The sequence below is a fragment of the Poecilia mexicana genome, unplaced genomic scaffold (assembly GCF_051168715.1).
Source record: "Poecilia mexicana isolate PSO_F unplaced genomic scaffold, ASM5116871v1 scaffold_4, whole genome shotgun sequence".
NCBI classification, from domain to species: domain Eukaryota; kingdom Metazoa; phylum Chordata; class Actinopteri; order Cyprinodontiformes; family Poeciliidae; genus Poecilia; species Poecilia mexicana.
The window spans coordinates 17,393,049-17,410,503 of NW_028263373.1; the positions used below are offsets into that span (position 1 = coordinate 17,393,049).

The 17,455-nt window shown below is 37.4% G+C and overlaps 1 protein-coding gene across 1 annotated transcript; it reads left to right on the forward strand.

The window, feature by feature from the left end:
- Window positions 1–7,555: 7,555 nt before the first annotated feature.
- Window positions 7,556–13,990, forward strand: b3gnt7 (UDP-GlcNAc:betaGal beta-1,3-N-acetylglucosaminyltransferase 7). Its single transcript, XM_015009882.2, has 2 exons — window positions 7,556–7,870; window positions 10,227–13,990. The coding sequence occupies exon 2, from the start codon at window positions 10,228–10,230 to the stop codon at window positions 11,479–11,481; it is 1,254 nt and encodes a 417-aa protein (XP_014865368.1). The 5' UTR covers window positions 7,556–7,870; window position 10,227; the 3' UTR covers window positions 11,482–13,990.
- The last annotated feature ends 3,465 nt before the right edge of the window (window positions 13,991–17,455 follow it).

Genomic DNA, 17,455 nt, shown 5'->3' on the forward strand with positions numbered 1-17,455 from the left:
TTCTTTGTCCTTGCAGTCTGACTTGCCGGCTACAGTTGCTGTTAAGTTCAGGAAGTTTAGTTATTTAAGCTTTTTTGGTCTCTAAGTCAAAGTTATTTATACTTTATCTTTTGTTGATAAATAATCAAATGGTGCCAGAAAGAAAAGACAAATGATATTGATGGTTAAAATAAACATTTTAAACATTTAAAAACTGCGTTTCAATATTACCCATAAGTTGCATAGTTCTTGCGTTTTTCATTATAAAATGACAACTTTTCATAGACTTGTGTAACTTTGCCCACCTCTGAAGACATGACAAAGTAAAATATGTGGTTTTAGTGAGCAATATGTGTTTTTGATTTTATTGTTGTGGTCACATGACCTTTATTGTTTTCACTCTACTTAATTGTGAAAGCAGCTTTGTGTAGTGTAGTGTGCATTTTAAATACACATTTACAATGAGAAATGTGTATTCTCATTGGACGAAAACTAACAGAAGTCTCCTCATATCCTAGAGGCTGAGAGACATTTGACCTGATTCTCATCCTACTCATTGTATATCATGGAGCGACAAACATGTCGCGCATACAGCCTTGTTTGTGACAGTTACCATTGTCTGTTTAATCACTGCTGTACTCATATTTCAGATAGACCAACCAAGTATGCTGAACGTTTTCTTTTTGTTCCTAGATCCAGGTTAAAACACAGAAGACTGTGAACTTTTGTAGAAGCTGCTCTAAAATTCTGGAATTGAACACCATTACAGATTTGGATAATTAAAAACTCCGTTTAAAACCCATTTAATTTCACTGACTTTCAAACCTGTTGATGTTGTTCTGTCTGAAACGGCATTCTTTTGTGCTTATAGCTGAATATCACTTTACTGCTCAAAAAAATAAAGGGAACACTCAAATAACACATCCTAGATCTGAATGAATGAAATATTCTCATTGAATACTTTGTTCTGTACAAAGTTGAATGTGCTGACAACAAAATCACACAAAAATCATCAATGGAAATCAAATTTATTAACCAATGGAGGCCTGGATTTGGAGCCACACACAAAGTTAAAGTGAAATGTTCCCTTTATTTTTTTGAGCAGTATATATAAATTGACTTGCTTGCTCTGACCGTACTTATTTGCCTGGTCAGACGAGCAAATATGTAGGTTCTGTTTTTTTATAACAAGCATCTGCCTTATTTAAATCGTATGCACTCATGTCTTGCCCATTTTAAAGACTCATTCAGGGACTGTAACCCCCAAACCCCTCAAGTTGTACTATCATGACCCGATCTGACTTCACGAACTCTAACTCTTGAATATTCTACATAAATTCTTAGTATAACTCAATTAATAAACTTCACATTTTTGATGGGTCTGATCATTTTCTGGTGGCTGTTCATCATTAACCAGCTTTCGTCTTTTAACAGCTTGCATGATATGAAGTTTCCAAATGCAAAATGTAATGCAGCGCGTGAATATTTCATAGTTCATTTTGTTTTCTCAGATAAAACTCACCTGCTTTGACTCTCATCGCCCCATGCTTCATTAAATGGTGCAGCTGCTTGTTGTTTGATGCTAAGAAAGCGACCACATCCTGTGGTCTTGGCTTTCCCCACCTCACAACTGAATAAAAATCTGAAATATTTCAAATAATACTTTACTCTTTTTGCTCCCTTTGTCGTTAGCATTTGTAGAGTTTATTCATTATGTTTCCATCGGCACACTCATCCATTTCATTGACCACAGGGTTTTGAAAAAAACTACCACTGCTGATGTAATGGCAGTAGTTTCAGTTTAAAATCCTTAATGATTGAGCATTATGTGCTGTCTCGAAAAAAAGACATGCACTTCAAACATTTTCATTTAGTCCACACTACTGTACCTATACCACAGTTTAAGAAGCAAGAACCTAATGTTTGCTTTTCCAATTTGAAAAGCAAGTATGTTTCTCAGGTACGTCTCTTTCGCTAAAACCTAAACCAGCATATTAGTTCTGTCAAATATGGAGGACAAAAAACACCCAGGCTGTCGTGCTTTGGTAGGTCACGTCTGCTGTCCCCCTGAGAGGTGACATGTTCAACAGCTAACATAATAGATGCAGGCTGTGAGGGCCAGCACAATGTGAGGAAACAGGCTACACATGACAGACTGACGCACTTGCTGCCAGGTGGCCGTGGGTTTTAACCCTGAGCTCGAGCCATGCTGAAACCCTCGAGCTCAGAGAGTGGGACAGAGGGAACAATTATTTTCTCTCTAAATAAAAGCGCAGATGCAGATTAAGAAGGAGTTTACAGATAGAAACATTTCAAGTTAGTTCAAGTTAAAAAGTAGATAAATAAAAAATCGAAATAGGTGTTAAGGTAGTTTTTTTTTTTCCCAATCCTTCACCAAGGAGTCCTGTATGTCACCAGCACCATCCGCAGTCATTGCAGTCATGTTTATCAGTGGACAGGGCTATGCACTGCTGATAAAATGTGACGCCAACAAAGAAGAGGCACCTTTCAGGGTCTGTGTCTTCCAAACTTCCTGTTTCCTTTTGTCCAAACAGATGAATCAGAGTCAGCCGTCACAGCTGCACTTTGTTGTACAGGCACATCTTTTTTCTTGTTTTTTTTTTTCTTTTTCTTAGGACATGCTGAGTTCCACTTAGTGTGCAGGCTTACAACTTCTTGGGTGCACTGTAGCACTGAAGGTCAAAGGGGCCACTCATCAAACAGCCTCCAGTTTACAGCTGCTTGGCATTCGCTTTTTACATCCCTGACCGCGGGAATGTCCTCACAAACTTTCAAATGAAAGCTTTCCCATTTTCACATTGTGAAGCTATGTTAGCATGCTTTGGAAAGTCACTAATACACTTGAAAATAAGTTGAAAATAATTTTTATATTTTAAATTACGTATATTTGATGAATCACTGTAACAGAAACTGGATCATTTTAAAGAATGAACAAAAGCAGGTTTCCTTTGGTCATTTTAGCCTAAATAAGTTGGGACATTTTCATGTGTTCCCATAGTTGTGAAGACACCATCCGTCCATCCGTACCTCCACGCCTCCCTCTTTCATTCTCTCTTATTTTTTTTTTTTCTAAGATCAGGTCACTGAGTTAACTAAAGGGGAAACGCAGATATTTTTCCCCATCAGCATTCTCCTGCTAATTTTGGGGATCCTAAGGTATTTCCAAGCAAGTAGAAATATATAACCCCCCTCATCTTGGAACCTGACTGGAAAATCTCCACCACAGATGCAATCACCACCAGAGACTGGAATAGCTCCAAATTCCTGCAATGGATGCGCCAGTCAATCCGTCCACCTCTCACATCTTCCTATCATCAGTTATTAACAAGAAACCAAAGTACCAGGACTCCTCCGCTTGTTACAGAGATGGACCTACAGGTAACATTCCAGCTGTTTTCCCATTGAGAACCATTTCGTCAAACTTCTTGGAGGTGGCACTAATCCTCTCCAACTCGCACTTGACCCTCTTCAGTATGGACTGGTGCTGGTTGTTTCACCCATTGTCTGCCGGAAGATATTTTGCACTGACATTGCCACACTTGTGATCTTTCATAACTGCTGTGAAAACCAATCCTTTAAGAAAGTTTCAATGATCTGCAGTTAACCTCTGTCTACTCACAGTTCAGCATTTGTGGATTCACCTATTCTGGAATTATTCTGTGGAACATAACTCCTAATTATTCGCTGAAAAGCTGCATACTCCAGAATCTTTTCATAGAGCATATCTAAAGTATTCTAAAGGGAATACAGCTAAAATGCTACTTGACACACTTTTAGCTGGCGTTTGCAAAGCAGGAAATCCAGGATCGCCGTTTTTATTCCTTGGTTTTGATTTGCTGTACTCACAGGAGAGGAAATAAGAAAATTGATTAGCTTCTGAGGTAGTGACAAGATGGTTTGCTTTGTAATTATTTATGCATATTAAGGCATATTTAGTGTTTGTGCTATTCAAATTGGGAGTTCTGAACAATTTTACGTGGGATCTCAATTATTCACAGATTGTAGCTTTTTGTGGGTGGACGAAATCCCTAATCCCTGCGAATATCGGGGTCTCACTGTACTCATAAGTTACTCTACAATAATTAGGTTATGTTTCACCAACAAGTATTATTTATCTACAGAAGGTCACCTGGAGTTAATTTAGTTTGATGATCAAAGTCTGACATTTCACCACAATATCAACACTTAACTACAAAGATAAACTGATTCACCATGGATAAGTACATGAGTATGTTTTACCAAAAAAAAAAAAAATAGGAAAGGGACAAAATGGCAATACATGAGAACAAAAATTAAGCTGGGAATTTGCAGAAGAACAAATTTACCCAGAGGCCATGGCTTGAATGTGCCAATAGAACCACAAGGGGAATTTTAACAGGTATCTGTATGAGAAAATGCTTGCAGCAAGATTGTTGGGTGTTACCACATTGGTTTTTCACCTGCATCCATCACTGCTGGATTTACTCAGAAATACTGCACTGGAAGTGCAATTAACGGCAAACATCCAAGTGTTGACAAAAACCACAGGTTCTGTTTGAAAGCGTCACAAAAGCAAGACAAGGAAGCTGATCTCAAGTTTCCACAGCTTCCACAACCAAACTGTTGATATGTTTCAGGTGCCGACTATACATTGACGACACCAAGTTTCCAAAATAGTATTGGTAAATGATTAATAGGTCAAAATCAGTATCCAAAACAAATTAAGCAGCAAAGATGTAATGGACAAAAACATTTCTGAGGATCCTTTTCCCCCATAAAACAAATAAATGAAATAAAAATAAACTTGTCAATTTCTTACAAAATCATTGTTTGTCAAATGAACCTTCAACCTTCATTCAAGAACAAAAGCTTGAATAACAGGAAGTCCCAATTTACAATGAAAGTTATAAAGTTATATAAGTAACTTTGCAACTTAATGTGCTGAGAAAAAAATCCACCACTTACGTTTCTGTTTCCTGCTTACAGTCATTCATTCCACACATGATCAAGGTTTATTAGCTGTGAAAACGGCTTTCCAATCATTAACTGCTTTGAAATTGAATCACGATCTCAGTTTTAAAATTCCTGACTGAGGTGGACACCAGATTGGGTGGCTGAGATAAAAACTAGATGAAAAGTACATGAAAATATATAATTTATAACTTATATTCTGATCACTTTGTCCAGTACAGGAATCATTTTAACCAGGACACAGTGTGATGTAAAGCAAAATAGGTCTGACTTTAATCACTACCTTATTGGAAATGTTTAGAACTTTGGAAGTGAACATTCAGAAATCAGTGTGTTAGTCGTTGTTTGCTTTGTAAGAGGCTGGAAAAGTCAGCGTAGTCAAAAAAAAAAAAAAAACAAATTTCCACAATAATCTTGCAATAGCATGTTATAAACTCCTCCTTTACATTGTAATTACATTGAACACTTTATGAAAATGAAATGAATTAAGTAAAAATTAATTTTCTGCTGATATTCAGATAGTTTTCTTTGGACCAGAGTCTGTAAGCCCAAATGAAGAAGTCTTTCTCCTGATAAAGCACATGTGTTAACCTTAACGCCTCGTCCCTGAATACACCAGCGGGAGAAGGAGGCGGTCAAGAGAGCTGAGCTTCAATCAATCAGCTGGTGGACTCTGAGAGTGATTCTGACCCGTCCATGGGAAGGGTCATGTTGCAACAAATCCCTCCGCGTTCTTATTGGCTGATGCCTTTGTTTGTCTTCAGTGACTAATTGTTTCTGATCTGCTAAGGAAGTACAAGGAACCGTAATATCCATCACCACTTCTCTCTTCTCCAGAATATGTGTGGACGAAAGCAGCAGAGAGGTGAAAAAGAAAAAAAAAAAATCAAAACGGGAAAAAACATCACCAGCAGCTAACAGGATGCACATGGCCCTGAGAAGGATGGCTGGTTGGATTCAGGAAATGGAGAGAGATGGAAAGGAAGGAGGGATTTTGAATCACAGCTGTTGTTAGACTGGAAAAAAAATCTGTTTTGAAGCAGAGGGAGTTTTTATTGTTCCTTCCCAACACTACAAAAAGATGGAGAGACACTTAGTTATCGAAGTCAGCTGACTTATTTCTACTCAAATAATTCTTTTGAGTGAAGAAACTTTAAATTAGAAAACTGAAAACCATAAACAGATCATGAGCTGTCTTGAATGACTAAAACCAAAATGTGCCATTTATTGATATTGTTGTTTCTGAAACTTTATCATCCTAAATAAAACATTCTGATGTATAGACATAAGCTCTAAACGTGGAGGAGCCAGTGGCAGGCACAATCACAATTAACTGTTCTAGTGCAAAAAAAAAGGAAAAAAGACTGGCATTTTTTGGCATAGATTCTTACAGATTTGGCTCCAACCATAAGATGATGAAGCTCTGAAGCACTATATGCAGCTGCTTAGGACCCCTGTTAACCTGGAGTCCCCAAGAGCCCTTGAAATTTCACAGGACAGCATTAAAATGTAGAGGGCTGGTTGTAAAGACACAATGTATACATGACAGCAGTTTAATGGTTTAATGGCTGAGTGTTTGCTTTGCCGTTGGCTCAGCTCTGATTGCCACTTCAACCTTCAGGCTAGTCCAGTGAGACTACTCACAAAACATGCTAATGAAAGTTGTTTTTTTACTGCAGGTAAAATGTTAACTCCTCTCAACAAAACTGCATGTCGAAAATGTGAACTCTATGGAATCCACTGTTGGTTTACTAAGTAAAGATCAAATACTGATAATATACAAGTTACCTTCATGGTGCTGTGGCTGACAGACGATGAGCCTGACTGGGAAATTTGCTGTAAAGAACCCCATACAACATTCAGCCAGTTCTGTCACCTATCTAAGATTTAGTACAATGTGCCCTCTCTAACATGCAGTGGTACTAACAACAGCAGAAGCAAATGTAAATGTTGCAAAGCCAGACTAATGATAATAAAAGTGTCTGATTGCATGGCAGCACAGCAGTGGTAACAAGGTGCTGATTTACTATCTTGACATTATATGTATGTTTCCCTCAAAACTGTTCTAAAACACCAATGTACTGAAGGAGGAAAAGGAAGATTTTCAATAAAATACCTGGCATTATGTTATTTGATTGACTAATTCTGATGCAAGAATGTTTCTGACCTCCTACTCTTGCATGAATGTTACTGTCATACTATTGCTATGGAGATCATTCAATAAGAAAAACAAGCAAATAAATAGACATTTTTTGCATAGCTTTTCAGATGAACAGACAAACATAGATAGATAGATAGATAGATAGATAGATAGATAGATAGATAGATAGATAGATAGATAGATAGATAGATAGATAGATAGATAGATAGATAGATAGATAGATAGATAGATAGATAGATAGATAGATAGATGTAGCTGAGTGCATCCCTGAGAGCCATACCAATAACCACCTGCTTAATTTTTTTATATATCATGACTATTATCAAGCTCCATGCTGTTTAAAAGGCTCAGTTTAAGTTAGTGTTCCTGGTTTTTAGTTCAGGACTCCACGTCTGCTAATCCCTCTCTGGTTATCTAAACACAACAATGTTTGGTTTGTCTTTAGAGGCTTTAGCATGACTTGTGATTGACTGCCCTGCTTGCGTGGCCGCACTGCTCTTTCAGTTTCCACATCCTGCTTCACGTGCTCGCAGCAGAGCCTTTAAAAGCCGCTCAGAGCGCGCGGCACTCCTGAGCTGCGACCGCGCAACGGTGCGCAGACATCAGAGCGCAGAGAAGCGGCTTCGCATGGCACATCTGCTTTCTCCGTAGTTGCCCCCTTAATCAGAACCAATTCGCCTCTTACGGATTTTCGGAAACCCTGTTGTATTTTTAGAAATAGTCAAGCGATCTCATCGTCTAAAGCAGAAGACAGAACAGGTAAGTTGCCCCCCCTTTTTTATGGTAACGTTGTAATCAGTAAATTCACTCGCTTAGAGTCATCGTTATACAGCTGACTTTCTGTAAAATATGTAAAAGATTAATCAAGCCATATTTTGCGGAAATCATTCAGATGAAACTGGGACACCTCATCGTTAGTTAAATAAAACTAAAAACCATTTTATTAAAGCACGTATAACATATGAGCAGGTGTTCAGCATTCTACATTTGATTTAAAAATGAATTTCAAATATATGTAATTATCAATAAAAATATTTTAAAGTATTTTTTATTTTCCTCTTCCTTGCCATTTCAAAAAGCCACATCTGGTTTATTGTTTCAAGATACTTTAATCAGAAAACTAAAGACATCTCTTTAAAGACAGAGCCTCTCATACTTATCTCGGATTTTTATGGGTTTTTTTCTTTTATAGTTTTTTATTTTTTATTTTGTTACTTATATATTTCCCAGCTGACATTCAGTAACTGGCTGATAATTAAGAGGCGAGAAGGAGAAAGAATCCCTCAAGGGTAAGGGGGCCCACTGTCTTAGTGGTCGTGAATAGAGGGAGCCCCGGGATGACATTTTGGAAATGTGAGAATCTGCAGCGCATTCCACATGTTCTTCCAGAGGACCTATATACTGGTGTGATTATAAAGACTCCATGCTGAGTTTTCCGCTGTGGTAATCTTAATTGTTTTTGTACAAAAGGGGGAAAATATGTAAAATAGAATGCGTTTTTAAATCTGGCATTGTTTGCTTCTCTCTGTTTTTGTTCTGATTTTGCTCAAATACACTTTATTCAGGGTTTCGCTGTCTTTGCTGACTTATTACAAAAAAGATACTCATAGCGGTTTCTTTACATATTATAGACTAACTTTTGTTTGCTTCAAAAATGTATTCCAAATAAACAGGAAACTCATAACGTTTTATTTTCAAGCTGTCAATGCCTTGCAAAAGTATTTATACCCACTGTACTTTGTCACATTACAACCACAAACCTCAATTTGTTTTGTTGAGCAGAGAAATGAATAAATGGTTTTACAACAAAAGATCTGAAAAACAGAGGGAATCTACAAACATTTTAAGTCTTACAACAGATTCAGTTTGATCTGAACTTTTGAGTTTTTCTTATACGTGGATATAATTTGCTCAGTTGTATTCCATTAATGCATTTCTGTACACAGTTTTTTTTTTCCCCTTAACTGCTGGGTCCCACATGGCCTGCAAAGGCAATGTCTCTTGGCCTTTTTCAACATTGCCTTTTCTTCTTCTTGATCTTCTTTCATAAAGGCCAGATTTGTGAAGTGCAAAAATAACAGTTGTCATGTCAACATATTCTCCCACCTGAGTTCTGAATCTTTGCAGCTTCTCCAGAGTTACCACAGGCCTCTTGGTCGCTTCTCCAATTAATACCATTGACACACCTTTCATTTTAGGTAGACATGTCTTAGTAGGTTTTGTAGTTTTGCTAATCTTACTGCATTTTTACATGGTGGATTGAACATGTAAAAATGCATATTCAAGGCTTAGGACATTTTTTTATGATCGTCTCTGTTAAACAGTCCCAACTTTATCCCTGACCTGTCCAGTATGTTCCTTTGTTTTCATTATGCGATTTAGTAGATGATGTTCCCTCACAAACCTCTTAATTTTCACAGAACAGCTTGTTTATACTGAGATTAAGTTACACACATATAGATTTACTGATCATGGGACAAATGCTTGCATCGAATTGTGTTTAGATAGATCAGATTCATTTGGTTGAACAAATTTGCATGCCACTGTATTCTGTTTTTTCTTAGTAAAAAAAATTTGATAACCATATATAAATGTATTTTCAGCTGATTTATCCTTACTGCTGGTCTATTATACAAAATTAAAAAAATAAATGAATAGATACAGAGGAGTTTATCATTTGAGTGCATGGTGGTACAACCTTGTTGTCTAGCAACAAGAAGGTCCTGGGTTTGAACCCTGAGCTGCGGCCTTTTGTATGGTGTTTGCATTTTCACCCCATGCATGCGGTGAGGAATTAGTCTCTCTAAATTACCTTTAGGTATAGTGTGTGTGGTTATTTGGTCTGCTTGTCTCTGTGTAGCTCTGTGATTGGCACCAGGTCCAAGGTGTCCTGAGGCAACCACCACAACCTTTCATGGATAAGACCATGAGTGGATGAGTGTTTGTGGTTTTAATGTGAAAAAATTGGTATTTAAGCAAGGCATTGTAATCTACACAGACATGAAAAAGTTTGATTCTCTCATTGACTTTGCAAATACTACATTTCAAATCAAAATATACGATTCAATACTGTTAACAAATCCTAACGTTGTCTGTGATTTTTGACTTCCTGTAGAATGAACAACAGAGATCGCTGGAGAGTGTACAAGAGGGTGTGTGCCATGTTCTTCCTGGCTGTGGTGGCGCTCACCGTTGTCCAGAGAGGCAGCATCAACATGGGGACTCCATTTGAGTTAGAGAGGCTGGCTCGTATGCACGCCTCCCCGGCAGATGGACCCAGAGCCCCTCCAGAGGAGGGACCTAGCTTGCACCTGGGGTTAAAGAGCTTCTGGAAAGCTGACAGGCAGAAGCCAAAGGCCAAAGCCTGGGCCACCACACAGGAGCCCGGGGTTACCGACGACACCAGCCCCGGTAACTGGGACGTGACCAGCTCCAACTGCAGCGCCAACCTCAACCTGTCAAGCCAGGCTTGGTTCCAGGCGCTTGAGGACAACTTCAAGCAGTTCATGCTTTATCGCCACTGCCATTTTTTCCCTATGATTCTCAACCACCCAGAGAAGTGCACGGGGGAGATTTATTTGCTCATGGTGATTAAATCGGTGGCCACCCAGCATGACCGCAGAGAAGTCATCCGAAAAACCTGGGGTAAGGAGCAGGTGGTGGACGGGAAGAGGATAAAAACCTTGTTCCTGCTTGGTACGCCTTCAAATGTTGAAGAAAGAGCTAATCATCAAAAACTTGTAGAGTATGAAAACTATATCTATGGAGATCTTCTTCAGTGGGACTTCTTAGACAGTTTCTTCAATCTGACACTTAAAGAGACTCATTTTCTCAAGTGGTTCCACACCTACTGCCCTAGAGTGCAGTATGTCTTCAAGGGGGACGATGATGTCTTTGTAAGTGTGGAGAACATTTTGGAGTTTCTAGAAGGCAGCAGCCATGACAAGAACCTGTTTGTAGGGGATGTGATTTTCAAGGCCAAGCCCATTCGTAAGAAGGAAAACAAATATTACATCCCTCATATTCTCTATAATAAAACCTACTACCCTCCGTATGCCGGAGGCGGGGGGTTTCTCATGCATGGGACGCTTGCGAGGAGGCTTCACTGGGCCGCAGAGACCCTTGAGATCTACCCCATTGACGATGTATTCTTGGGTATGTGCCTGGAAGCGCTGCAGGTCACGCCTGTAAAACACAATGCCTTCAAGACATTTGGCTTAGTGAAAAACAAAAACAGTAAAATGAACCGGGAGCCCTGTTTCTTCAAAAACATGATAGTAGTGCACAAGCTCCTCCCGTCGGACCTCATGCGCATGTGGCATCTGGTGAACAGTGAACTGAACTGCTCGAAGAAAGTAGAACTCCTATAGCTCCGGGAGAGTTAAAGACGAAACCCTGTAGATTAACTTTACCACAGAGAGCACCAAAGGGAAATGCTGCCAAATGCAGCGAGCAACAAAGCAAACTTCCAAGTAAACTCTCCTTTATGACTCTTCGGAGAGAGTCGGAGAGCGTTTTTAATTTGTCAAGTAAATTATTGCCATTTTTAAAGGTTCATAAAGAATTGTGGGTTTATATGTATGTACTGAAAACTCTGTTAGCGTTCAAATTCAGAGACAGTATCTACCCCAATCACATTTTTAATCTGATAATATGCAGCTGCAGGCTCTGCTGCAAATGTTCAAAAATGGCCTCACGGTGCCACAAGCAATGATAGATGACTTACTCCTCACCCTTTTTGTGGTCCAAACAACAATTCTCCCACTGTCCTCTCTTTTAGATTATTACTAATTATAAACTTAAGTTTCCAAAGCACACACGGTGCATTATCAAAACATGTTTTACTGTATTTGCTGCAACATCGGAAAGCAGTTCAAATCAAGTTTACTTGCATAGCACATTTCAGCAACAACACACAGTTCAAAGTGCTTTACATGGCAAAAACAAAATGCCACGAGCAAAGACAAAAGAAACTTTATGTTACTGCGGCAAAATAAAGTGAAGTAAAAAGTTGCAGTGCAGACTAGAATTCATTTGCATCCACTTAATAATCAAAGACAACTCTAAACAAATGGGGGTTTAACTTTGCTTTAAAGAAACTTTGTTCAAGAAAAAAGTATGACTGCATTATGTTTAAGTAAAAGACCCAAATGTTTCATTTGAAATCAAGGTTGCTTTTGCTCCAGCATGCAGCTAGATGCTCTGAGCTGCCTCCTTTTGGGTAATAGAAGCTAAATGCTGGAGTTTCAGATGAGCAAAAAACTGCATTAAACCAACAAACCAGCTTGTTAACTTGCATTAATCAATATAGCTACATGGCTTTCTTTCAAGGCAAAACAGTTATGTTGTTATATATTATAATACAGCCTGACTGGTTTAATGTGAAGTATTTAGTTTTTATTCAGAGTTTTGTTTGAGTCATTTAAAGCAGGTCAAATAAAACCCAAACAATATTTATTTGAAAAGAAAAAACTAAAAACAATTTTATGAAATTAAATAAAAAAAAAAAAAATCTGTAGTGGTGTGAAGGATTTGTTATGAAAATTTCATCACACTTGAGTGTTTTCTAGTGACAAGTTGGAAAACTGGTAGAAATTATTAGGTGGATTGGTGCTAACTATGGGAAACGTAAGACAAAGCTGTGCATTTCTCTCCACTAAAAGTGTTCAAATAATAAAGGAAGTTGTTTAGAGATATGGATTTTACAGCACTAAGTGATGTGTTTGTGTCTCCTTAAACACGGTCTGACTGGTTTAAGGAGAGACAAACTATCAGAGTTGCTCATAGATTTTATACTTCCAGCCTTGACAGAAATGTATTTGTCGTAGAACTCTGGATTATGCAGCTACTTCCGACTTTTTTGAGTTGAAATTATGATTTTTATTGGGCATTCTTGTGTTTTTTCCAACTAGGAACTCAGAAAATCCAACTTCTGTGGACAAAGACAGCACACCATACGGGCGTGATTTATGCTTATGTCAATTTTGTTAAATGAAAACAGATCAAGTATAAAATTAAGAAACGTGAAAGAATAAATTATTTAACAGACATAAACTCAAATAAATATGTCTTACTTAAGTTAGTGTACTGCGAGCCAAGGTTGTTTTTTGGTTGTACTTGATTTAAAGCAAGAAAACAAAAGGCTTTGAAATTGGCTACTTTTTTAATCGCTATGTTATCTACCCTAAATAATATCTAAATTGGATATATATAGCTGGATTTACTTTGAATAAATGCAATATTTTAGAGATCATACTGAAATACTTTAAAAATAAATAAGTCAGAACATTTAAACATTGCTGAGCGCCTTATGTATGTTATTCTGAAACTTCAAAATTGCAGAAACGTCAAAATGTTCAGTGTGTCATATTGAGGCATAATCTTTCAATATCACTGGCCACTTTTAGAACATCTGAATAACATAATTCATTTCACTTGTTGCTTTGGAACATGTCTGGTTTAATCTAGAGGTCTATTGGATACATATAACTTTAAAAAAAAAACATATTTATACCTGTTTCACACATTAAGTCTGTGGATTTAAGTGCTGATATACTTGACATAAATTTATGAAAGGGAGGTGACAATAACACTGTGAATTTCAAACTGTTGCTGGTACGATTGTATGGCATCTGTTGCCCCCCAGTAAAAGAAGGGGGGCAAATGTGGGAGTTCTTGAATTTATTTAAATGTAATAATGTAAACTTCTGTGATTACAACCCCAGGTGGCAGGGGTGTAGTGGGTGGTGATTAAGACTAAGTCATGTAAATGTATGTAATACTGACACACACGCACACGTGTGTATATATTCCTATATACACACATACAATGTATGTACAAGTGATGTCTTCTGTAAATAAACCTTTTCACAATCTTAACGATCAATCTGTCCTACATTGGCTATCTTTGTCTATCAGCTCCTGAAATCTCAGTGCAAGTTCAGATCATATCACCTAATAAAAGGAGATCAGCATCACTGTGAGTGTTTAGCTTACATAGCAAAACTTACACCAGAGAAATTACGGACGCAAACGTATTTTTAATTCGTCAAACCCATGCTCAAACCTCTATGTTCATGAAGTTACCAGAGGGAAACGTCTCAGACTTCGGATGTAACATTTTGTCTTGTGTATGCTGAGTGTTCTTGTCTGTATGTCTTTTCAGCAAAATCATGAGTCATGAATGTCAAAGCAGATTTTCATAACAAAAGAAATACCTTCCCCTTCGGGCACAAGTACAAAAGAAGGAACACAGGAATGGGAATATCTTTAGATTGTGTTTCATGAGAGTGCGCTTGTCTAACCAGTAGCTAAAAGTTTATCTCCGCTTGAACCATCTCTTGTTTTACAGACATGTTAAAATGATTTAGAGTCAAACCTCTGAGCTGATTTATCTCTTTTATTGGCTTTTTCAGCGTGGCTTATCAGGTCCAACACTATAAAGTGTGTGCCTATCATGTACTGTGTCTCTATTAAGGCACTGCAAGAATCTTGAATTAGAGAAAAAAGTGAATAAATCTGCAAGAAGTAGATTAGTAGTGTGGTTTGAATTTGAATTTGCATTGAGCTAAAGGGATGAGGGTGGAATTTGGTTACAGAAAACATAGAGTAGTAGGCAGTGGGACGAAAGTCAGCTTCTTGCTTGAACATACATACACAAGGCACAGAGGGTGGTTACTGTGTAAGAGGGCACCGTGCTTTAATTTATCTAAAGTTGCTCTGCTTTTTGAGACTCTTTCTTTCTAAGCATGCTGAAGAATAAAAGCACGGTGTGCGTGCTTGATATTGCCTGCTCCTCAAATCAGAATCTATTCCTGTCTTAGTTCAACAGGTCTGTTCAAAGATTAGTTAAAAATTAATTTGCATTAATTTTTAACTAATCTTTGTTTTATTTGCTTTTGCGTCACAGAAGTAGAACTAGACAATAAAGATTAACATAAAGCCCTTTGAGTTTTATTATCTTATGCATACAGGGTTGCATAAGTGGGCACATCTTTAGACTACTGCATGCTTGACCAAACGTCTGACAGGTTTAGTCTTCATAAATGTATACATTTAATCAATTATTGTGAATCAGATGAACCCAAAACAAACTTCAGGTTTTTTACTTTCTGTAATGTTCCCATTTAGCATCCTTTAGCTGACGGCAGAGTTAGCAAAGATGCTACAATGGAGCTCAGTGATCTTAAAAAACATCAGTCAGGAATGCTTTATACATACGTTCCATGGCATAATGAAAACAGACATAAGTTATGAATGGAAATATGAAACAACAATGACACCACAAAACTGCATGTGTTCCCTAAAGTACTGAAAACACAGAAGGAAAAACTGATCTGGGATGATACTAACGGGCAGGGAGCTGCTGGAATTTCCAACAAGCATTGGACGCATTCTGCTTGGAACAACAATGTGTTGTACACTCAATATGTCTATGGTGACGAGGATGGTTATGAAAAAGAAGAAAAAAAAAAGAAGAAAAATCATGCTGTCCTGGCTAAAGTTTTGTGAAAGAATGCATCATGGTTTGATGAAACTACACACAAAGTCACGGGCTATGACTAAAAGACATGTTTGGAACAAAACAAAGAACACCACGCCCACATCGGGGTGGCAGCATCATGTTCTCGGGTTACTTTTTTTTTCAAGTGAAATTGATTTCAACAAAGTGGATGAAATAATGTACAGTTCCAGAAAAAAAAGTCAGTTTGACGCAAAGAATTCAAGTTGAAAATTAAAAATTAGGAGTTGCTTAGCCAGAGTCTAGAACTAAAACAGTGTGAAAAACAATGTGCTGAGCAAGAGATGTCTACACAATTTATTATACTTCAAAAAACTTTTGCATGAGTGGGCAAACATTTCCAGATAAGAAGATAAGGACGAATGGATGCTGAGATTGAATAATATGTTTTCACGAAAAAAAAAAAAAAATGTTTCATGGTGTTTCATAGATGAAATGTACAAGATAAATGGAAAGAAATTGAAATGGCTCTCATGTTCTCAACCATATGGTTTTCCATCTCAAATAATTCTTTGTTACAAAGTGTTTCAAAGAGGAAACACTAAATCCATTTATTTATGCATTTTAAGCTAAATTTTTATAATATGGTCTTCAAAGGCATAAAAAGTACATTATGCAGAAAAAAAATCGCTGTATTCGCTCATATTGTAAACATAATACATAAAATGCTGGACAGTAAACGTGGAAAACAACATTGTTCTTGTATTAACATATTCTAAAACAGAAGCCAAGTCAAAGATGTGAAGATGTGTATAAATCAAAATCAATGATAAGCAAATGAAAAGCAAAAACAACTGACTCTTTTCTTACCAGCCTTTTCCAAGCATGTGGCAGCTACATTGAAAGCCAATAAGCCAGGACAAAAAAATAAATAAAAAGCCCTGAAAAAATGACTTTTTGCTTCATGATAAAGAAAAAGGAACTCAATTTCAAGCATAAGTGGAATCAGGAAAAGTGACAGAACGGATTCATCAAGCAGCTGTCAGAATGTACATTCTGGTGAAAATTTCTCACTCCAGTGATGATGTTTGTCTGTGTCAGAAAGTACACAACCGGCATCCAGGCCAGAGCTTTGTGTTTGCCAGCATTAATTAGAAGGAGCCTTTGATGTCAGTCTGATAGCAAAGTCAGTTGGATGAGGATGCAAACTTTCACAATAGCTCTCCATCATTCTAGAGCACCACGACTGACAGAGCTTTAAACAAGGAATATCATTGTTTACCCTGATCATCATTATGACAGAAGCAAATTAAGAAAGCCATGATTTGTCTACCAACTACAACAAATTGAAAACAAATGGATGTTCTTCTCTATTTCCATTATTATCTGTTAGATTCCACCACACTATATTCAACATTCATTTCAGCTATTAAGTTGGAACTAAAACTGTTATATTTATTAGGATTTTTTGTAATAGATCAACATTGTTTTCAACTTTCTTTCTTTTTAACCAACAAGAACATGAATAGCACAGCATGCATGTTTTTTTTCCATTTAATCTGATAACCTCAAGTAAAATTTACTGCCTTCAGAAGTCTCTTAATTAGTACATAGAGTTCATCTGAATGCAATGTAATCTCAGTATAAACACAGCAGTTCTGTGAAGAACCTTCTGTGAAGGTTTGTTTGAGAACATTAATGAGCAAACATTACTGTGAACACCAACTAACCAGACAAGTCAGGTATAAGGCGAAAGCTATTTCAAGCTTTGAATAACTCAAAGCTTTATTTATTACTGTGCCATACTCTTTTCATCTTCACCCGAAAATGGAAAGAGCATGGCGCACAGTTGCAAGACATGCTGTTCACCCAAAGTTAAGCTG